Source organism: Equus asinus, chromosome 22 (genome assembly GCF_041296235.1).
Source record: "Equus asinus isolate D_3611 breed Donkey chromosome 22, EquAss-T2T_v2, whole genome shotgun sequence".
In the NCBI taxonomy this organism is placed as follows: Eukaryota; Metazoa; Chordata; class Mammalia; order Perissodactyla; family Equidae; genus Equus; species Equus asinus.
This window is the reverse complement of record NC_091811.1, coordinates 33,672,068-33,695,718: the sequence shown is the minus strand read 5'-3', so window position 1 is coordinate 33,695,718 and position 23,651 is coordinate 33,672,068. Positions and strand designations below refer to the sequence as shown.

General features: G+C 34.9%; 1 protein-coding gene across 22 annotated transcripts in view; it reads left to right on the top strand.

The window, feature by feature from the left end:
- SOX5 (SRY-box transcription factor 5) overlaps positions 1-23,651 on the top strand; it is a 951,808-nt gene that overhangs the window by 878,996 nt on the left and 49,161 nt on the right. For all 22 annotated transcript variants that reach the window (XM_070494048.1, XM_070494061.1, XM_070494052.1 and 19 more), the window contains one exon: positions 1,313-1,459. In XM_070494048.1, the coding sequence (XP_070350149.1) occupies positions 1,313-1,459 (147 nt within the window). The remainder of the gene's footprint in view (positions 1-1,312; positions 1,460-23,651) is intronic.

Genomic DNA, 23,651 nt, shown 5'->3' with positions numbered 1-23,651 from the left:
TTTTGCATTAGTTGACATAAAAAAATGCCATAATTTTTATCAATAATTCTAATGTCCTATTTTCATTTAGACCAAAGTATTTGGAAACTGTGAAAAATATATATGTATTTTTATGTAAATATATGCCTGGCTTCAGTTCTCATGATTTCATTTATAGAGAGACCCTGCTTGTCAGAGTCTCTGACTTATCCTGAGCAGTTTTATCCTGTGAAATTTCTCTTTCAGTGAAAAATCAAGATAATTCAGAAAACTATTTTATAGTACTTTTGCTTGAGAGCTTTTTCCTTTAGTATCAGTCTTTTTATTTCAGAAGTTCTAGCTTGCATAGTAAAAGCTATCCATGGAATCTTAAGACAAATGAGAAACAGTTTGTATAATATAAATATATATATGTATATATTTAATAATTGCTTCACCATCTAGATTTTAAATTTTTTACAAACTGCTAAATGGACATGAAAGAGTATTCATCTAAACGTTTGATGTGGCTATTTGAATGTAAAGCAACCTCCCTGTTTTAGATGCTGTATCTTTGACTATCATTATCAAAGTAAAATTTCCCTTATTATTAAATTTATTTGTTGAAGAATTTTTTATTGGTTATTTAATAATAATTACTATGTGATGTCTCATTGGAAGAGTGTGTGTTTAGACAGTATTCCTTTAAACCCTAATCCTCAAGATAATTCCAGCTTTGCCTCTATTTCTATATCATGAAGTAAAGTGGACTTCTGGCAGGCATCCAGTTAATTTTTATCAATGTAGGTAGACTGACCAGATAATGTTCTTCAAATACTCTCCATATTCCTTCTCAATAGGCTTTTTGTATTTCTACATAACTAAAGATCATAAAAAATTTTTACAGGTGCCCATTTCAATAAGTCAAAGAAAGGAGATACACAGGGCTTGAACAAATATAGATAGTAAGAAAATTATTTTGTGTATGAACTTGCATTCTTTTGTAACACAGTCACCAAAATTTAAAATAGAGCAAAAAGAGTTCTTGACCAAATAATGTGAAATACTTTACTTCCATAGACATTGAGAAAGAGTATAAATATGGATGACTGTTATTTGCTTTGGGTCCCTGGACATACTGAAGCTGAAATCCCTTATATGTGGTATGTGTCATTTCCCCCCTGAGGAGTCATCAAATTTAAGACGGCAGCTTCCTTTTTAAAATATTCCAGGGCAGTAAGCAAAAATACCCATAGGAAGAATACCACATCTGAAGATAGGTACTTTCTGGGAGGTGTGTTTATTTTATGACTGATAGTCTTTTTTTCTCTCTGTCTCTCTTTTTCTTCTGTAGCAGTTATATGCTGCCCAGCTAGCTGCAATGCAGGTGTCTCCAGGAGGAAAGCTCCCAGGCATACCCCAAGGCAACCTTGGTGCTGCTGTATCTCCTACCAGCATTCACACAGACAAGAGCACAAACAGCCCGCCACCCAAAAGCAAGGTACCCTTTTGAAGAAGCTACATGTCTTGCCATTTAGAGTTTTACTTTGCATTCAGTGATATTTATTGAATATCTATTATGTGACAGTAACTGGGCTAAATTCTGGGTCTTCAAGGAGATAAGAGTCTAGTAGGATCAGTAAAGTGTGCGTGTGTAAATTTACATACATACATTTACTCATTCATTTATTCCACAAATATGCATTGATAGCTGTAGTAGGAAATGTGGTTGATACAAAGGTTTACAAGATAGGTATGCTGTACCCAAGCAACTTACAGTCTTATAAAATAGATACCCATACTCTATGATACAAAGTCCCATAGTTATGGAAAAAGTGTATTGGAAGTTATGAGGACAAAGAAATTACCTTCAGTGAGAGATCCTGTGATGGGTTTCCAAAAGAAGGGGCAACTGAAATAGAGTTTAAGATATGGGTACAATTAGCGCATACGCAAAATGTTTTATTTAAATATCAACAGCTGTTATAATGTGGTACAGTATAGATATGGTTTAGAGATATCTTACATGAGATTATCATGTAAAGATATGAAGATAATAATGGTTCCTGAGAGAACATGGAGAAGGGTGGTGGAGTTTCAAATAATTTGTTTCTTGTCTTAGAAGAAGTTAAAAGTAGAAAAATTAATGCGAATTTTTTTGTGTGTTAAGATCTTACTTAAATGGTGATAAATGAATATATTAAACTTCCTGTGGAAGAAGGAAGAAGGATAACCATAAAGTAGTTTTCCCTGAGATTACTCAGGGAAATAGCCATACATGTTTTCTGACTATTAGAAAATTTTAAGTAGAAAACTGACACGGTTAATTTACCCCCAAATAATGTTTTGTCTTTTGCTGAATTACCTAGACAACTGCTTCTGTTCTCGATTTCATGAATGCCATGTTGAAATGCTGAAAGAGTTACAGGATAAGAGTAGTCACAACAGCTGAGAAAAAATACATAGAGAAAAAATTAGGAAGTGTTGAAAGAAAACAAATCCAAGAATTCTTTTTAATCCTTCTCCATTGCCCAGGCAGATGCTTTTCGCAGTTAATATATTAATCCAGAGGGTAAATTGGGAAAGAGAAGGGATCGGTTGGGAAAGTGCCCTCCAGCCTCCATCTTCTCAAAACTCCCAAGTCTTTTCCACATTATTAAGAGATAAATACATTTGGATTTATAACTCAACCTAGACAAGGACCTTAGGTGGTGATTCACCAGCAATGTGTGCAAATACGTAGTGCAAAATCTTGTACACACTCCTGTGATGTCAGGAAATATACGTATGCCACTTTATCTCTTTCAGCTTTGTAATAGACCTTGCATTTTCTTTGCTTAATGTATACCCAAGGCCTGGTCTGCTTTTCTTTATAATCACAGCAGAACATACGTGTTTAAAACTTGGTAATAATCATAATATTTATTAAATAAGATTTAATTTTAAAGTAGTGATCTTTTGGCATCTCCGTGGACTAGCAGTTTTACTGTTTAACAAGTCCAGGCTAACTTTGAGTAAAATAAAGAGCTTTAGCAGCATAGTCATTGTCACACACAGATAACTCTGTGAGATATTATTCTGTCTTTTTTTCTTGATTTATTAAGGTGATCTCACCTCATGTTTCATAATGATGCTTTACATTAGGACATTTCGTTTTATGATTTTAGAGTACCTAGTTCATGTGTAAATTACTAATGGGTTTTTTTCTTGCCCCTAGAATAACTTTTTATCATTAATATCTTCTCCCCAAATCACTTACTCAAATAATCATGAAGCTTTTGATGTTAGCCTCATCCATTTATGCATCTATTTATTTGTTCATTCATTCACTCATGCATTCAGATGTTTATTGAGCAGTTGCTACAATGATACTTTCTTCAGGAACCATGAACCATGACAAGTTTAGAAGTGACTGAAGGTTTGCTTTGCCAAAATTAGGACAGTACTTTATGAGCTATACGATTCTAGACATTCATAGAACCCCATAGGCTAGGCGCAAAGACTGATTATTTTTGGAATGTTAAAATTCTGCCACATTCTATGGCTTCATATACCTCCATTTATTTAGTAGTATTGAAAAAGTGGATTGTGTTTCTATAGCTATGATTATACATGATTGAAAAAATATATTTATAGTTTATTTTTAAAGTTCAGTTACTTTTTGAAAAGTAACTCTTGTGATTTCTCTACCACGTAAGGTTTGAGAAAACTGTAGATGTATTTCTTCTCATTTGCAATTATTGTAAAATACATAAACAGTTTATCCAAGAATTAAGTGCCTTTTTTTAAGCAACAATGATTTAATAAAAATATGTCCTTTCTTTGCTCAGTGTCTTCTAGTGTCCTGTCTACAACCACTCTTATTGTCAGAAAAGATGTCTTAAATGTGCTTGTGTTTTAGCTCAGCAGTAAACTTTAGTGGGTTAAAAATAGACAGACCAATAAATATTACCACTGTCATTTTAACGAAGAACATGGCCAAAACAATACAACCAGCAGTAAATAGAGAGGACCCATTTCACTACGTGCATTTAGTTTCCTGTAACCTGGAATTGACATTTATACGTAGCATAATACGCATTTTGGCTTCACAAAGCTATTTTACTTATATATAATAACTATCATTTATTATTATATTTATATTTTTAAGCAATCAATTCTTAGTGTCCTGTAGATATTTTCTATGTGATTTATTGGTGGATTTTCATGTCTCTCTTACTGTAAAATAGACTTATTTTATTAAAGGACTTTGTGTTGTTTGCATACTTACCTGGCATAAACCAAATGATGGTTTACGTTGAAAGTACATTTAGTGTTTGGAACAATGGAATCGTAAGTCACATCCAGGTAATGATGTAAGGAAAATGATCTTATTGGCAGCTGTCAAAAATCAACTACGTTCTCTGGATTTTATTGCCTGCCCTCTTCCTGGGTGTGCTTTGCCTTTGACTCACAACTCTACAGAAGGACACAAACAAAACTTATTTGCAATTTGCAAAAAATGGAAGGGGGGAATCAAAAGGAGGGGCTCCAAAAGACTGTAAAATTGTACAGCATGAGTCCTCTGATGCATGCTGTTTTCAATCTGCTGTGTGCCAGTTGGAGGCTTGGGGAGTGTGTGCGCTCGCAAGAAAGGATAATGCTGAGAAATGATAGAGTGGCTGTGACCTCCAAGCTCAGCCTGGAAATCCAAGACATTGATTTCACTTAGCATTCCTGCTGAGAAATCTGGCGGAGTTCAGTTGTAATAAAAGAACAAGATTCTGTTCTAATGGTAATGGCGTATGACAGACATATCACTTTGTCTGTCCTCAGCACCAGAGAGGAGAATTGGAGAAAGGTCACCTGACCTGCCTGCGGTGTTGTACGAGTGCTGTACTGAGCTCTGAACTGCCACCCAGGAACACAATTATTTATAATATTAAATGATAAAGAAACCTTTAGAGGACTCACAGAGAACCTCTAAAGACTACACACAGGAATTTTGTTCTGTAAATGTGAAAACACAGAAAGGAGTCTGGTCTCTTCAAAATCTGCATTGGAGAACATGAATAGTGTTGCTTGTTGAGTTATATGTCCTTGAACTTATTGTTTGTGAACTGTTTTCATTAATTCCTGACATATTGTCATTTCATTGGTTAATTCTCCTTTTTTTTTTTTAATGCCTTGATTTTATTAGGCACAAGCCAAGAAAAGCTTTTTCTCATGGTCTGTTTTGCTGAAGATTGGAAAATTAAGACCGTCAGCAGGTTTTTAAAATTTCTCCGGTGTTACACAAAATCTTTCTTAATACATGTACACTTGTCTCTTTAGCAGTTATTTAACTTTTTCTCCCATGGATCCTACTCCAAGACTATTTTTTTCATTGACCAACAAAAGAAAATATATTTAGTTCTTCAGAGATATTCTCATAGCTCATGTGTGTCCTTGCAGCTGCATTTATGACTAAGGACTAGTAAATAATTTTGAATGAAAGTATGAAATCTAGAGCTTTTGTGCACAAGAGATCCTGTTTAAGGGAAATTTTAGAAATAATTCTACTTCTCATATTAAGGAAAATTATTTAGTTAAGATATTGATTAGCAGTATTGGTCCTTGAATCTCGTATACAATATTGCTGCTTTGAATATGCTTATTTTCCTTAACAAATGTTTAAATTAATTTGTTTACAGTTTAGTGTATTCAGTGACCTTCATTTTTGTACCACATATTTCTTTCTTTAAATGATTTTCTGGATTATTCATCGTAGTCTTTTAAGAACCCAGGCAGCCTTTGCTTTGTGATAGTAATTAATCTCTTGATAACATTTGTTTTGTAAGAATAAGTTATTTCTTTAAAAGATAATAGAATTAATATTAACCTTAAAATAGTTATCTTGAGAGGAAGACTATTTTTACTCAGTTTCACACACAACTCACACACTTGTTGGTGATGAGGAGGCTTATAACTCCATGTTCTCAAGAAATCCCCATATTTCAAAGATGTGCTAACCATCTGAGCTCCACATTCTAAGTGTTTTGCCTTGGCCAAAGTAGCCACCTCTTGGGAAAATTCTAAGGGCAACTTGTAAATACTATTAAATTTCTCTTGGTATTTAATGAAAACTTATATATTGCCTACAGCAGCCAAGAGTAGTTAGTTTGAAAACCTGATGACAAGAGAGAATTCCTGGGTGCTTTTCTTTTAACCTTGCCACGACCCTAGTCATACTCCTGGTCACAGTTGTGTCTCTATCAATGACAGGCACACAGAGATTGTTCGAATCAATTTTTTTGTTGTTCTTTTCAAATACTTCTGGCAGTGATGTTCCCATTTGCTCAGCAGTGGCACCTGGGAGTTATGACAAGAAAAAGAACTTTTTTTTTCCAGAAGCCAGAAACAGCCCTAGCTAGCTGACCAGACACAATCCGATTTTTTCAGCTGCAATATCCTTATAAATATTGCTTCAAGTTCAGAAGCAAGAAGTGGAACTGTATTGTTCTCTGATCTTCTTTCACAGGCACAGTAATGGAGATCTTTTCTGATTTGGTAGCCATATACTTCTGTTAGTAATGTTAGAAGGGCCAATGACTTCTATTAGGGTGCCTATTTTTTGCTATAATGGTACCAATCACATAGTTTCATGCTATCAAGTAAGCATTACATCAATACACACTGATCTGCAGGGTAGAATTTTGTAGTTTAATACTCTGAGTCACAGACTGTGCTGCACGTACTCACAAGATGGCTCAGCAGTATGTTGTGAGTATGAGAAATCAGAGGATAATCATGATTCATCGTAATTGAAAAATTATTTCTAACAGGAGATTTGGGAAACAGAGCCTTTTTGCTAACTTTAAGATAGTGATCTACAATGCCAATTGAGGGGAAAGGCTGAATTAAAAAAATGGCACATACAGTGTAACCACAACCAAGTCGAACCACTGCCAATGCTAACTAAAAAGCACCATTTTTAATATTTGACAAAAACATCCTTTCAAGATAAAGCACAAGACATCGAAGTGATTTCTTAAGTTTTAGATGGACTAGTAAGTGCTAAGGCCTCCCCAGGAATGTGGCCATGATGGAAAGGTCGAAAAGCACTGCTCAATATAACTATAACTTCATGTAGTATTTTTCACATTTTATCTGACTATGAAAAGTTTTGAATAGTGCTAATTGCTAGGGATGTAATTTCCAATATGTAAAAAGTTCCTCGCAAACTACTGTTTGACTTGTTCTTGGAGATTTTCAGGTCAAGATCTCAAATAAACATTACTCACCACACAGCGCTAGAACTGGCCTCTAAATAATCCACATGCTTGAATACTATCAATAAAGGAGGAGCTGCCCTTTGTCTATATGTGTAAGATCAGATAAAATCACTGATCTGTCTTGAAACTGTGGGACCTGGTGCTTTTGTAGATTTCATTTCTCCTGAAACTTCAAAATAGAAAGGGATGTTAGCCTCAGCTAATTATAACCACATTCGAATTGGCCACATTCTATTATTCTGCTTTAAACACTGTCTGGCATATCAATTAAATGCTAGAATCTCCCTAATACCTTGCTCTGTACAGCTGCTTTGTGCTTTGTTGAATAGCTGTTGAACACCCCTCTCTCCCCCGTGTTTCAATGTCTGTGAAATAACTGTCTGTGAGCCTTTGAGACGTGATATGGATGTGTCATACTCAAGAGGTGAATTCGTTTGAGAAAAATCACCCCATAGGGTTAAACTGTAAATGTGGCCCATTATCATTATCATCACTTCCTGGGTGGGACATATTTACAGTGCATGTAACATAGCTGCCCTGTCATTTTAAATAAAATAGTTTTCTTTTTGTGGTCCCATGTTGCTAAACTGAAATATGTTAAATGAAGTGTTATCAACAGAACCCCTCTGATGAGCCTCCTCCTTTCCTTTTCATCTGTATTCAGTTGACAGGAATCTCAAACAGCTAGGTACTTAAACAGAGGCTTTTCTGAGCACAGTGGTGTTAAATATCCAAGTAGGTCATTTGGTGATATATTCTTATGACTCAGGAAGAGGGAGGTTGGCCACATTTGTAACATAAAAGCAATAAAAATTATAAAACAAAGAGATAGACTAGTTATAATCTTGGCATTAAAAAAAAAAGGGCAAAATATACCAAGGGATTTAGGTAATGTCCTTTGAATTCAGCTGGCCTGGCCTCTGTTCCCCAGTATACTGACTTTGTTTTGACAGGAACTTGTCTTGAACACAGCAGCCAGCTCTGATGAGCCATGTCAAAGCTTTTTAATAATGCAAACCATGGGGAAAGCAAGAAGATGGTGGGCACCTGCAGACACAGGAAGATCCACAGAATCACATTTTTAAAGTGAAACTTGCCCTCTACAATAGGTCCAACCCAAAGGAGAGTCACTGTCGGAAAAGCTGTGTGTTTAAGGCATTTTGATTTTAAAACTAGGCAGTTAAAACCTAAATGGAACAGGGAAGAAAAACAGGAACAGTATGAAAGGATGTTTCTGTGTAGGAGAAGTATCTAGTACAACCTCAATGAACGTTGTGTCCAAACGTGGTAAGTCATTACTGCGTCAGAGACTGAGAAAGCAAAAGTACACTTCTGTAGTTATCTTTCCTTTTAAGAAATCCTTTATAATTTCAGCTTCCTAAAACATTCTTCAAATCAATTAAAATCCTTTTGTTTTCTGTCCTAAATTATTTGAGCTATTGGTTATTGACCCCTTTCACCCCTTTAGCCCTCACCTGTAGGGGAACTGGAACTCTTTAGAGAATTGAGAGCTGAAATCATGGAGGACTACCCTAAACCTCAGATTTGATACTCTCGCTTTATTTAATTAAATATATTCTGTTTACACATTCTTTCGTATTCATAAAATAGGAATAATTTTAATGGTCTCTTTCAGATATGCCCCAGCATATAAATTTGTTTTTAAAATTACAACAAATATTAATGTCTTATGCAGGTTGATGGAAAATAGTATGTATGCACATTTATTTGTTATATTTTATCAACACATTTTCTCTAGTGAGAACAAAGCATTCTACTAATATTTTTAAATATTGCACAATGGGGAATAGATGGAAAACAATTCAGTGATTTAAGACATGTAGATATGAGTCAAAAAGATAAAGAAATGTAACATTCTAAGCTGAAGACAGACAAGTTCAAAACCTAAAAGTTTCATTTATTTAAGAAAATGTGCCAGACATTTTGTTAGTAAAAATATGGAAGCTTAAGTAGGAAGGAAACCCAGAAAGTATTCGGTCCAGCACGCAATAACCCAGTCACGAGGTCACTTTGCCTCTTTGGAGTCTCCTCCGGGGACAGGGAGCCCACCCCTCCATGAGATGGCATTATTGTATTCAGAGTAACTCATAATATCATGATATTTTTATTTAGACAGAACTGTAATCAACTTTCCAGGATTTCAACTTGTGATTCCACTGACTGACAATTGTACTTGTTAGTACTCTTTCAGTTGCAAGTGATAGAAAACCCAACCCAAACTAGAGTAAACAAAAAGGAAATGTATTCACTCACATTTTTTTTTTAAAGTTATTCTGAATTGTAAGGTGTGGCTTAATCAGTAACTCAAACAATGTCACATGGACTTGATTCTATCTCTTAACTCTGTTCTTTTCTCATTCTTCGAAGGACTGTCCCTTTTTAGTCTTCTATAGCACCCTATGCTTACAGCTACCATTCATTGATTCAATAAATCTTCATTTATGCCTAGCATGTGCCAAGTTCAGTTCAAGGCAGTAGGACTACTGCTACTCCAGCTAAGAACAAAATAGTTGTTCTCTTGAGATTTTGCAGTCTACAGGGAAGAGAGAAAATATGAGCAATTAAACAAATAGATAATTTCATATATTGGTGAGTGCTATGAAGAAAATAAAGCATGGTAAAAGACAGAGTTCCTGGGGACAAAAGAGGGGGGTCTTCTTGAGATAGAGCTATAAGGGAAGCCTTCTCTGAGACCTAAATCATGAAAAGGAAAGGACTGTAGGGTAGGAAGAAGTTCCCCTCCAGCCTTGTAGGTTCTTCTGGTTGGTCTAAGAATTAAATTGACATGAGACAGAATAACCAAATGAAGTTTAATAACGTGTATACATGGGAGAAACCCAGGAAAGCTGAGTAACTTGCCACAATGTTCAAAGCCACCTCCTTAAATACTGTCTTTAGCTAAAGACAAAAGAGGATGTTGAGGGTAGTGGTTTGGGACTTCAGAGAGGAACAAGGCATTTCACATGGTGATGGAAAGCAAATGTTTGGTAAACAAATGTTTGCCATGCCATGCAGAAACATTGGGAAATGGAGCGGACTTTGATCAAATGAGCCTTGCTAGGTTCCTCCCTGTCTACCGCACCTAGTTCCTATCATACTATAGTTGTCTATGGTGATAGCTCCTTCCTGGGACAGGCCTTCTATCTTAAATTCTTTTATGCAGTTAGGGGTAAGGTTAAAGTTTCTTCCTGAGTCTTTTATTCTTAAAAATAATCAGGCTATGGGGCCGACCCCGTGGCCGAATGGTTAAGTCCACGCGTTCCACTTCGGTGGCCCAGGGTTCAAATCCTGGGTGCGGACATGGCACCGCTGATTAGGCCATGTTGAGGCAGCGTCCCACATGCCACAACTAGAAGGACCCACAACTGAAATATATACAACTACGTATTGGGGGGATTTGGGCAGAAAAAAGCAGGAGGAAAAGAAAAATAAAAGAACATTGGCAACAGTTGTTAGCTCAGGTGCCAATCTTTAAAAATAAATAAATAAATAAAATAATCATGCCAAAATAATCTTCAAGTTAAGAGACACATTTTGGGGTGGCAAATTCTGCTCCCTTACAGTGCCAGAAAGTTCTGAGGAAATGATATCCCAAACAGGAGGAGCAGCAATGCAAAGACTCTAATATGTGAGTGAAATTAACAAATTCAAGGTTTATGAAGTATGCTGGGGTAGCTGAAACGTAGTGAACATGAAGGAGAATGATAAGAAATGAGGTTGGGAATGAGAAAGACTAGATCATGTAGGACTTTTTCACATTAAGGAGTTTATATTCTAAGTACATTCATTTTTAGAGAGAAATGAATTATTTTCCATTTGTCATAACCACTTATTAAATGTTGTAATTACCTATTCATTGTCTTCCTTTCTTAGGATATTATGCCTGTGAAGAAAAATAATTTTTTTACTTTTATCCCTTGGACCAATTAATTAATATTTTAAGTATCTCTATAATACTTTCCTAGAAATACTCTGGAATTTGAGCACTAATAAAATACCCTGGACATTGCCATTGGAGAGACAAGACAATTTAATTCAACAAATGTCTATTAATTGCCTACGATGTGTCAGTCAGAGTGCTAGGACCTGAGGACACTGGTGGCTAGTGTAGACAGGTCTGTGCCCTCATGGAGCATGGAGTATGTAGTAAGGGATATGGTGAGGGATAGGGACAGAAAGAGACGTCATATACAGCCTACTAAGGGCAGTAAGTGTGTGGTGGAGTGTGGAGTTAACCTGGAATATTTCCTGGGTTTTCTTCAGATTCATTTGCTTTATCAGAGTTTTTTCGTTAGTAGTATAAGAAAACAACACACAATTGATAGTACTTGTCACCACCTGTATGAAGCAAATTACAACGTTGAGTTTTTGGAGTGATATTTTGGTACTAACACTAAACACGTGAGTATTGACTTAAATGTAATCGCCTTGAAAAATTATAATTGCTATTCACTAGTGCTCATAAGAGGTTTGGAACTCTGTTTTACTTAATGTCTTTTGAGCAGGTTAACAAGCCACATAAGAAAGAGATCCTAATTTCTAATCAATCTGATTTTTACTTTTGATATTTGATTTTTTAAATTTTTGATTTTTACCCAAAACTTTATAACCCAGTGTGATTTCAGCAGGTCTGCCAAGTGCAGCAGACTTTTGGCTATCTTAAAAAAAAAAATCAGTAAAAGATGTGCTTACAATCTTAAAACAACTACAACAGAGTAGTTTCTAAATTATGACTAGCATCATTTTCATCATGGGGCTAAACCTGCAATCTCCTGAACTGAGTTTTTTGAGAGGAAAACTTTCTTTCAAAATCTCTCTCTGCCTCCCTCTCTGTCTCTTTCCTCCATCTCTCCCTTGTCCTCCTCGCCTCCTGCCTTTCCTCCCTTGCTTCAGTTATAAGCTTTATTATAGTCTCACTTCTTGTCATATGAATATGCAATACCACCCACTTAAAAAAAAACTTCCATAAAATTTCTGCTAAACTTCTGTAAGTAAAGTGATTATTTTCTTGGTAAAACAAAAAAAAACTCATTGTATGATTTATTTAAACATGTGCATTCATAATTCATTTCAAATTCTATTTATTTTACTGATATTGAGATCATATACAAAGTTCTACCTATATATATATATTTTTTTGTATTATAGTCTATAAAGTGAAATTCTTTTTTAGTTATACCTATTTTCACATTTTCTCGCACACATACAGTATGGAAGTGGTATTAATGGCACAGTTAACCTAAGGAGAAGTAGAAACTATTTTAATCCAGAACCTGTTCAAAAAGTTATAAGATAATGAAGTTCTCCATCATCATTCGTATAGTTTCTCATTACTTCTAATCAAGTTAAAAACATAGTCATTGTTAATTACGGTTTTTTAAACAAAGACCAGAAATTATATGACTCAATTAGTATTAAATGTGAAAAAAATGTCTTCACCAGATGCACAGTGAGTGTGCAATTCACATTGACTGTGAATTATTGTTTAGGGTCTGCTTAACATGATCAGAGGAATTTGCAAGTGCATATTCCTTATCTCATGTATCCTAAAGTTTGAGACCTTAGGATACACAGAATACCATTCAAAGTATAGAATAGCGCTTTTATTTTTTGTTTTTTGAAAAAATAGGGAACAATTTTATAACTCTTACTTGAAAATATATTTGAAATTTTCTCTATACTGAAATAAGAATTTTGCTCATTATAATTTTAATCATATAAATATTAAATTTGAAAAGTGATTCTTAATGGCTCAGAATATCGAATATTGCTAAGAACTCATTTCACAGAGTGCTGCTTGGAAGTCAGCAAGCCTACAAGTGCAAGTGTCTAAATATCATTAACAGCCAGGATCTCCCTTAACTGAATCCCACAGCGTCCTAAGATTCTCATAGGAAGCTTGTGCCCCTTTCCTAGCCCTAGGCCTCCTTTGTAGATAATATAGTTAGATGCTTCTTAGAATTACACATTCCCCCTTGTGAGCTGGAAGGCTTTCTATTGCAATGTCCCACATCTTTTAACACTGTACTTCCAACTAAGGACTAGCTGACTCCATTGGGTGACTCTTTCAGAACCCAACAGTTTAAAAAAATAGCCTTTATGATTTTAGTTTTTCAAAAGGATAAAGATGAGATCTCTAAATTGAGAGAAAATAAAGACCAGAATTTCCAATTTACAAGGTTTACGTTACCAAAGTAATATGAAGGAAATAATGTATACTCAAATAGATAAAAATTCATTTTCCCCAAATTGTTTGCCAATACCAGAAAAGACGAAGAACCTTGCGTTTTCATAAAACCACAAAATATTTTGTATTAAAGCTCTGTTGTAGTTCTTTGCAAGACCAGTTATCAGTATTGAGATTCTGTATGAGACTTTCATGTAAATTAGGCCTTTCGATAACCAAGGAATCTTATTTTTTCTAGTTTATTATATAATTTGAGCTGTTATGGTTTGTTGTGCAATTTTGATAACTTTTGGCAGTGTAGATATTTCATAAATAGGAGAAAAAGAAATTGAGACCAAAAATGGAAAGGATGAAATACTGCAAAAATTTTTCTCTTGTGGTATTTCCAGTAGCACTTAAAATAACATAAAAAAATACTGTTGTGAAGTATGTATAAAAGCATTATGACAGCAATAAAATGTCCTTAAATAAGTACAGATTTGTGTTTTCTATACTTCTCTATGCAACTCTTTTGAGGATCAAAGTTTCATTTTAAGTCGGCAGGAGCCCAATATTCAGGTCAACCTTGTATAAATACAGGGCAAGACAAGAATCTTGGGTCAAATGATGGAATTTTTAGTGCTAATTTTCATGTAAATAGGGCTGTCATTTATCTAAAAAATGATGGTTCTGATCCAATTTTAAGGGAGCCCCTGGGTAATTTTTGTTTTGTTTGGTTTTGCTTGCTTTTTTCTATTAGCATCCATAGAGCTGCAGTGAACTAGAATTCTGATCTGTTATATCTTGACTATAATTTATGTACTTGCAACAAAGTAAGTGAAGTAAAGATCAATTCCATAAGATTGATCATATTAGATATACTTCCTTTATCCATTGAATTTTAAGTGGCTGGCCCATAATATGCGCTCAATAAATGTTTACTAGATTAAACGTTTATGTTATACAACTCATTCTTAATAATATGAATTTAAAGCTTATTTATCACTGTTTGTGGATATAGTTTTTACTATATGTCTATTTTTGCAGTTATGTTTATTAATACATGATCTAAGAGAATAAGTCTGTATAAGGATTTTTTTAAATTGAGTAGTATGTCTTTTAGCTATTGTCAGGTGAACTTTTGGGCCTTTGATGTAACCATGTTATTTTCTAGAATTCTGGGCATATAAAATAAGACGTTGAGAATTTAATAAGATGAGTCAATGTTGAAAGGAATGTTGCAAAATATTCTTTCAAAATATACTTGAATCCTGTTTTAAAAAACAACTTAAATTTAAACTTAAAATGCACAGTTAAGAAAATATAATTTATCCTAAATGAGATGTCTTCTGTCTTCTACTAGAAGAAGAGGCATGAGAATGTCTTTCTTTGGAGAGAGACATGTTCCAAGCAAGAGACTTTACATTTTGCTTGAAACGAAGCTGTCTGTTTCCTCACTGGTTTATAAAATTTTTTAAAAAGCAAGTAATGACTGTTCCTAATAGATGAGGCTTCTAGAGACCCTTTTAGAAGATGTCAAACAACATTTATTGAGGTCTAGTCGATAAACCTGTTGGGCATCTATAATATGCCGGACACTGTGGTAGACTGAAAAAGAACATTAGCACCCTGTACAGTGCAATGCGAAAGATAGACAAATAAACTAACAATTAAAATACTATGGACTAAGTACTGCTCCAATAATAATATGGACGTAAGGAAAAATGTTCTCAGCACAACCTGTGGAGAAATAGGATAAGGAAGGACTTCCAAACAATGTGTCATTTAGGTTTTTGAAGGAAAAAAAAGCCTGTGCAAAGACATGTGGCGATGAAAGAGTAGAGTGCTGGATTTCATCTGAATTTTAAAGAAAGAAATAAGGTGACTATAATGCATCTCCAGAACTTTGGGAGTGAAGTTAAGAAGAATGAAATGTAAAGATAAAAGTCTCTAAGGAACGAAGTCTAACCTCCTTACCACGGCACTCTGTGATCTAGCCCCACCTACCTCACCAGCCTAATTTATTACTTCTGCTTTTCTCCCAGTCCCGGCAATTTGTGCTCAAAATAGAATCACTTCCTCATGTATCATGTTATTTCACCTCTTTTTGCCTATGTTTGTGCCACTATCTCTCTCTGGATTGCTTTTGCCCTCTTCATTCAACTTTCCCTCTTGCCTTGCACCTGCTCATAAGATCTATCTCAACTGTCACCTCTAAGCAGAATTGGCTATTCCATCATACGTGACCCCACTGCATGGATACATACTCGTGGTCTAGTATCATAGCACCTTTATAACACTTGAGTGCATTTGTCTTCCCTTGTATGACTTTGTGTCCCTTGAGGGTAGGGATTATATCTTATTCATCCTTAGCACCAAGCATAATATTTAACATGTAATCATTGCTCTAGTTCTGTTAAAAGATTAAACAAACAAATAAGCAAACCGTCTGTGGAAGTAAGCCAAGATGTTATGTTCAAACATGACTGGATTTGGGACCCCTTAGGTGGAAGCATCAAAGATCTTGGGCTTGTATCGTTAGAGGATAATTTCAACTAGGCATGAGCCAAATACCATTGTACCAAAGTGAAACACTGAAAGCTATTGTACCATATAGAAAGACCATGTGCTCAGAAAGATTATGCAACCTAAAAGTCAGATTTGCCATTGTTATCCTGCAGTCTAGGTGAGATATACTGGATTTAGGAATTATGAGCTTTCCGATCATTGGAGACATATTGTCTGTAGTGAAGCATGCATAACTTACCAGTTCTTACTGTGGTCTGAATGAAGTACTCACTATTTACTTCTTTTCGCCCTGACTCTGTGAAATTTGCTTCTTCAGGTATCTGGAAATTAGCAAAAGGGTACCTTAAAAAACAGCAATATTCTGGTCAGATATAAATTAATTAATTGGCATTCTGGCTCATACATTAGCCTCGTGAATTTGTTTACTATAAATACCTCTTCAGTTGAATGGCCTTCTGTACAAATGCTGAATAATTAAGTGGATGCTGAAATGAAAGGCAAAGGCTTATACTAATATTGGCTAGTTTTGTTATGTTGTTTGAAAGTTCACATAAAGTTTTAGGAGGAAAAATTTTGTTTTCCTCTCTTATTTTTGTAAGATTATCTTTCTCTGCTTCTCTTTTATGCCTAACAATGTAGCTCAGATATGGCAGAGAAATATCCCAACCATACATAGTCACATATATATTTTTATTACATATAAACATATGTATATTCCATCCCTTACTATAAGAATAAGAATGCAGATTCATTTTATTTGGCAATCTAATGATCCAAGCAACATTCAAAATAAGGTCACATCTAAGGTAAATGCACTCATTCTTTCTCCTTAGGTCAATTTAAAAAATATCATCAAAATTCTTATGTAATAATATCATTACAGTTGCTAAATAAAATATTTTATGCTATCCAGACTGTGAAATGTATTATTCTTGTAATGTTATGGGTTGGGAAAAATTAAACATGAGGCATTACAGCTGAGTTTGACTATACGTTAATTATTTTTAATTGACTATTTCTTAAATGAATATCTGATAAATCAATCTTGCAATTCTTCATGCTTCATGACATACTTAACTTGATACAGACACCTAAGAAGCATTATGCTGTGAGAACTTTAATACAAATTTGAGATTATAATTAAAATCAAACTCTTACCTGATGCTCGATTCTAAGCCTTTTCATCTTTATTGAATTTTCTTTGGCCTATACCTTGAATTTAATATTATAACAACGATAGGCAGAATGTATAATCAAGCTAAGCATCTTCAGTATGTTGAGAAAAAAATATTTTGTCCCCAGGGTGCAACATAAAAACTGGCCTTAACTGACATTTTATATAAATAGTCATCACCCCTTAGAATTCTTTAAAGACATCAGTTCCCTCTTGATCACTGCCGTGAAGAAAAAGAATGCCTTAATGACTCTATTGAGGTTATCATTAAAATAAAAGGAGATTTGCAGACATCAGCTATAAATCACTGTAAAATGGCCTATGGGTAACCTTTGACACAACTCATTTGAAATAAACCTCGGATGGATTCACAGCCTTTGGTCAAGCCGGTAGGTGGGCTAAAGGTCTTTTCCATTCACTCCTTCATTTCTTGCAATATTATTTCCTCTCTAAATCACTGGACAACATTTGGATAAATGTAAATTGACGTGTTTTATGTTGAAACAAAATAAGTCCATTCAAATAATAGTGTTGAGGATGTTTATGGCATTTGCTTGAAATATTTACTCTTTTGGTATATACTTTAGATATATGAATACATTTGGAATTTACTTGTAGCTACTTTGTTAAAATATTTCATAGTTTGGTATTAGAAACATTTTGCAAGGGGCCAGAATAATATTACCCAAATTGAGCTCTGCATAGCTACTATCATAATGCAGTATAAAAATTTCTTCAGAATTAAGAAGAAATTACAAGATTTCAATTGTTAATCTGATTTTTCAAAGGAATTGTTTCTTAACAATCCTCTTCGCTGTTGGCATTTAGACGACAGGGGCAGCTCTGAAAAGTTGCCTAGGCCTACACCCCAATGACTTGGGTTCAAGTCCCAAATTTACTACAGTTATGACTATTGGCAAATCCTTGAATAGCTCTAACCTCATTTTCTTTTTCTGTGAAGTTGGATTGGTGATACCTCACTCTCTTGCTGTGAGACTAAAATAAGACAAAATATAGGAGGCTGTTTTGTAACTTGTAGAGTAAAATTTAGATGTCAGGAAGTAAAGTGAATAATATTAGCAAATCAGCATTAAAAATGAACACATATAAAAATATTGAAGTTATTTAAAAAGTATTAGTTTTTAGGTTACTAAACTTATTAAATATGTTTCTTTATGTTTTGTAATATTTAACTGACTCTCCAAAATATTTATATAACAACTAGTGTATAGTGCTATAAGCATTTCTCTCTTCTTTGAAAATTAGGTCTCTTCATGATAAAGTTGCATTACAAAGTCAGCATTTCTTTTGGAGTAGGGAGAAGTTCCCGGGTAAAAATTGCAGTATTTCTGTATTCAATTAGACATATACTATGCCTTTTCTTTCATTCACTCTCTAATAGATTAATGAGAGGAGAAGGGGGAAACACTTTAAGACAATCATAATTGAAAAATAGTTGCTTTTGATGAATATCTTGGGGAAAGGAAAATAATCTTTATTTCTAATAAAATTCATCTAATCCCAAATAGCAAATTTTATAGGACTGAATGTTCCGGGAGCTCATGCTCTTGATACCTTTTTATGTTTTCAACTTTTCAGAAAAAGTGGTGTGAGGATCCACAGAATAAGGAAGTTATAACCTTATGAAGAGTTCTGAAAATTGCATTTAAATTAAACATCTAAAATCTAAATCTCAGTCCTAGACCAGTGAATCAACCACATTGGTGACAAAGAACTCAGTCTAAATAATCCAGACTAAATGAAATACAGTTCTTTTCTAAATAACTTCCTTCATGACACTCTTTTAGATTAATCACAATGATATTTCTTATGTATTAAAATTTCCTAGCAATAACATAGCCTTACGCTGTTCAATCATTTAGTGTCTATATTGCTTCACCAACTGGAATATAAATTCCTTCTCTCCTGTGAGCACTGTTGGTAATAATGCCTAAAAGATGCTTGTGGAACAAAATAAAGAATAAACCTACCATGTGAGCAAAAAAAAGTGAGACCAGGGCAGACGGGACAGCTCTTCTAATTCTACATCCAGAAAGGAAAATCGCTATTACTGCTCTTAATCTGAAGGGTGAGAATCAATCTGAGTTAAAGCAGGTGGGAGTGAGAGAAGTGAGTTTTGCATTTAAATTTTATTTTTACTTATCTTTGGACTTTTTACCCTTTGTCTTCAATGACTGCCCCTCTTTCTCTGTCTGCAGTGAATGGAGTGAAAAGAGTTGTAGTTTGGATGTACTGACCTAGTAAAGTTTCAAGTTAAATTAATAGAAAGCCTGTCGCTAAGGAGTTCCTGACAATGGCTCTGTTAGCTGACATCTCTAAGTAGAAAGCAGAGAGTCCCAGAGATGTCAAACCTTCAACTCTAAGGGGAAAGCAAGAAGAAAAGGGAGCAAAGCTCTGAAGACTGGGAAGAACTACGAAATTCAAGTGATGAGAATCCATTTGAAGACATTTAAATGTGGAGGGATACACGATGGTAGTGCATATATGCCTGCTTTGTTATTCACTAGTCAAAGTGACATTTGCATTGTATGTAGATGTAAAGAAGTTTTAAAACACTTTATGGGAAAGCAATAGAAAAGGACAGAATTTATCAAGAATGAGTCATTGACTAATCTTAACTATCTATGTAATTAACATTTAGTAGTTAATATTTAGTATTCTTTCTATTCAAGACATATGTGGGTAATAAAAACAATTAATATACTGGTGCCTACCCTTTAGAAAGTTGTACTGTAAAGAGTAAGAGTATTCAGATCATCTGTAAAAATCCCTTTGAAGAGTAAAATCTTCTTAAACTATTTAAAATCTGATTATTTTGCCATCAACAAGTCAGGAAAACAACTATGAAATCAAATGAAACACAGTGGTCTGATTGATCTGGTCAGTAATAATAGGGTGCCGCCTTAGTCTTCCCGAACCTTCTTGCTGTGTGTCTCGTTCACCTTCAAATCCATTACACGTGCATGTGCCTGCACACACACATGCACGTCCATCCTTCTCCGAAGTTCCATCCTCAGACAATTTGGGCCTTACTCAAATCTCCCAAATATACACCAGCACACCAGTTAACTATCATTAATCATTAAATAGTTAGTGATTGTGGGTTCACCAGACTTCTTGGGATTTGTGCCCATTAGAACATGTGTGTGCATATATGTGGGCATTAGAAATGAGGTCTTTGATTTAGAGTTAGTGTTAAATGACGTATCTATGATTATGCCTTCTATTTCTTCTCCCTCTTTCTCCCAGATTGACTATCTAAAGATGGTCTGTCTGCTGATAACCAGACCAAAGTTTTCCTAGGTTCTAGAAAAACTTCAATCCCTAAAAGAACCATAGATGGTTTCTGAAAAAGAATTTTTTTAGCCCTCTGAGAGTCTTCCAAAGTTTTTGATTTTGTTCGTTTTCTTTTATGATCAACTCATTCTTTTAATATTTTCACGAGTGCTTCCCCCCCTTGAATAATAAGCCTCTGTGTGATATATTTAACTCTCCCTTAAAGTCCACACTCATTTGGATTGGTGTGTTTATATTGTTCTGCTGTCTTTTTAATATTCATTCCTTTTGTAGATTCAGGTAGAGAAGTTGTGTGCTCATTCTGTACATTCAGGTACAGCTGCAAGTGCCATCCCCAACACAGAGCTGGTAATAGAATTTGATCAGTGTCGCTTCTATTTGCTTAGAGTTTATTTTGTAAAGCTGAACTGCTCTGAGAGCTCCTGCTTTATTTTTTTGTGAATCCATTCAATCATTTGATAATTTTGTCATTCTTTATTAATTTTTTTTCACATATCTTCAAGTGGAACTAACGGGAACTTAACTGTGACAAATGCTTTTAATTATGAAATTTAGGACTGGTGAGGTGGTGCCAAGAAAATACTATATTCTTCTTTTACATAGAGTGACCAACTCTTTAATTTCTCCAAAGCATTTTTTAAAAGCTTTTGGAGATTTACATTTAGAGGTTAATAAGAACTGGTATGATTATTAACATCAATTTTTACTGCTATATGCTTTCTCTTGGCCTCTTGGCAGAAGAACTGTTAATCATTTTAAAAGATAATAGCAATCATCCAGATGTAATGAACACGATAGGACAAAATAACCATTATTATTAGGAATTTGAAGTTGACTAGGGGCCAGAGGTTAAGCAAAGTTGAATCTGAAACACCATGCCTTTTATATTGGCTCGTGTTATAACTATTCTCATCAAATATTATTGTTGAGACTTGCGTTCCTCCCATTCTTCCTCTTTTCAAATATGCTTTGAGAAATTTAGTCTGCAGAATTTCTGCGAGTGGGTTTTCATCAGGTATTGTGAGCTAAAGGTCTTCTCATAGATGAGATTCTTCTGAGTAAATATATAGAAACTGTATTTATACAGTATATGTTTAGAACATTTTGAAAATAAGTAGAGGTTAGATAGAGAGTTCATGGAAACTTAAAATCTCAAAAGCTAACTTAGAAATGTTAAAAGGAAGAAGAGGAAATATTAGAAGGAAAGAAAAAGTAAAAAGGAATGACATCTTGCTCTGCAAAGTAAATAAATAAAATGAAGGGAGCTTCGTGAAGTGTATTCACATATTATGATTGAAGAATGAAAAACAGGTACTTTTCCAGAAGTCAAAATGAGGTCATGGTAAAAAATGCTTTGGAGCTGTGTAAAAACAGTGTATATTGGCTACACTTCTTTTATACAGGATGGATGAGTTATCACTGCCTAACAAAATACCCAAAATTTAGTGGCTTTAGACAATAAACACTTGTCTCACCCAGTTTCTTGAGTCAGGAATCTAGGAGTAGCTTACCTGGGTGGATCTGGCTAAGAGTCTCTCTTGTGGTTGCAATCAAGTTGTCAACTGAGATCGCAGTCATTTGAAAGCTTGACTGGTGCTGGTATATCTACTTCCAAACTGGCTCACTCTCAAGCCCAACAAGTAAGTGCTGGTTCTTGGCAGGAGACCTCAGTTTCTTGCCAGGTGGACCTCTCCATAGGCTGTTTGAGCGTCCTCACAACACAGCAGCTGGCTACCCTCTGGGGGTGATTTTGGCCCTCAAGAAATGTTTGCTCACGTCTGGATACATTTTTGCTTGCTGCAACTTGGGCAGCAGTGCTACAAGCACCTAGTGGTCAGAGACCAGGAATATTTCCAAACATCCTACAGTGCCCAGGACAGTCACTCACAACAAAGAATTATTCAGCCCAAAAAGTCGGTAGTGTCAACGTTGAGGAACCCTGCCACAGAGCAAGTGGTCCAACACAGAGGAAGGTAGAAGCTGCAATGTCTTTTATGACCTGGTAACAGGAGTCAAACTGTCATTTCTACAATATCCTATTGGTTATGTAGATCAGTCCTATTCATTGTGGGAGGGGATCTGAGTTATGGAAGGCCATCTTGGAGGCTGGCTACCACAGAAGGGCTTTGTGTATAGAAAGAAGGGCACTTTTGGTTTAGATATTTGAAAGCAATTTTTTAAATTAAAAAATGAATGTGAAATATTATTGATATTCCAAAAACCACACTTTATTCTTTCCTCTGTGTTCAAATATATATGTGTGTGTGTGTACAATGTCCACTATTGAGTCATTAAACCAACAAAGTCAGAAATCAAGGAAAACACTCTATTTTAAGGATGAGCAATCAGGCATTTTAAACAACAAATTAAATGATGGATACTATTTGAATAGCTTTAAATTAATCAAGGGCCAACAATTTAAATGTAAAAGCAATGTGTAATTACCACATTGAAGCAAATGTCCTTTACACCACTAGCATCCACTTTTAAAAGGAGCAGGTATACATTAAGCAAAAGCGTAAAATGGCAAAATAAGGAAGTCAAATGAGGAGTTAGAACATATTTCCCCTAGCTAAATAACTTAAGACTTGCATTTAAATGGCAATCAAGTCTGATGTTAGCATTAACAGAGCAAAAGCATACCTACCAAAAAATTCCTGGAGCACTATCTGCTTGGTTAATAAGGCATCTTGCAATTTATAAGTCCAAAAGCAAACATGTTCATGAAAGGGGCTTCAGGACCATGTGTTCTGATTTTTAGGTAACAGGTACCTACTAATGAAGTGTGGAGTTTGGACGGCCACATGAGTAGGACTCCTGATTCTTCAGGGACTAAGAAAACAAATTTAAGGTTGTTAAAGTTAGTTTTATCTTATATTACTTTGATTGAGTCTTGCACCTAAATGCAAACCTTTTCTCATCTAAGTTCTTCCTTAAGGAAGATCAAGGACATTCCAATCTTTTTGGAGACCCTCATCATATTTGTTTTGTTTTCTTTTTCTCTCTAGTAAACCTCTACTCCATCCTAGAAAGAAATGTCTTATTTGGGTGGGAAAGGTGAAAGAGGTCTCCCACAGTGAACAGTAGGAATAGAAGAAGAGAGAAGATGACTGTGAGCATAAGCTAGAGGAGAGAGGGGCAGCGGCAGTGCACAGTATGCAATTCAGCCTGTCGTGGAACTTCCCTACTTAATTTAATACGATTAATTCATCAGAGAGGATAATAGCAGCAG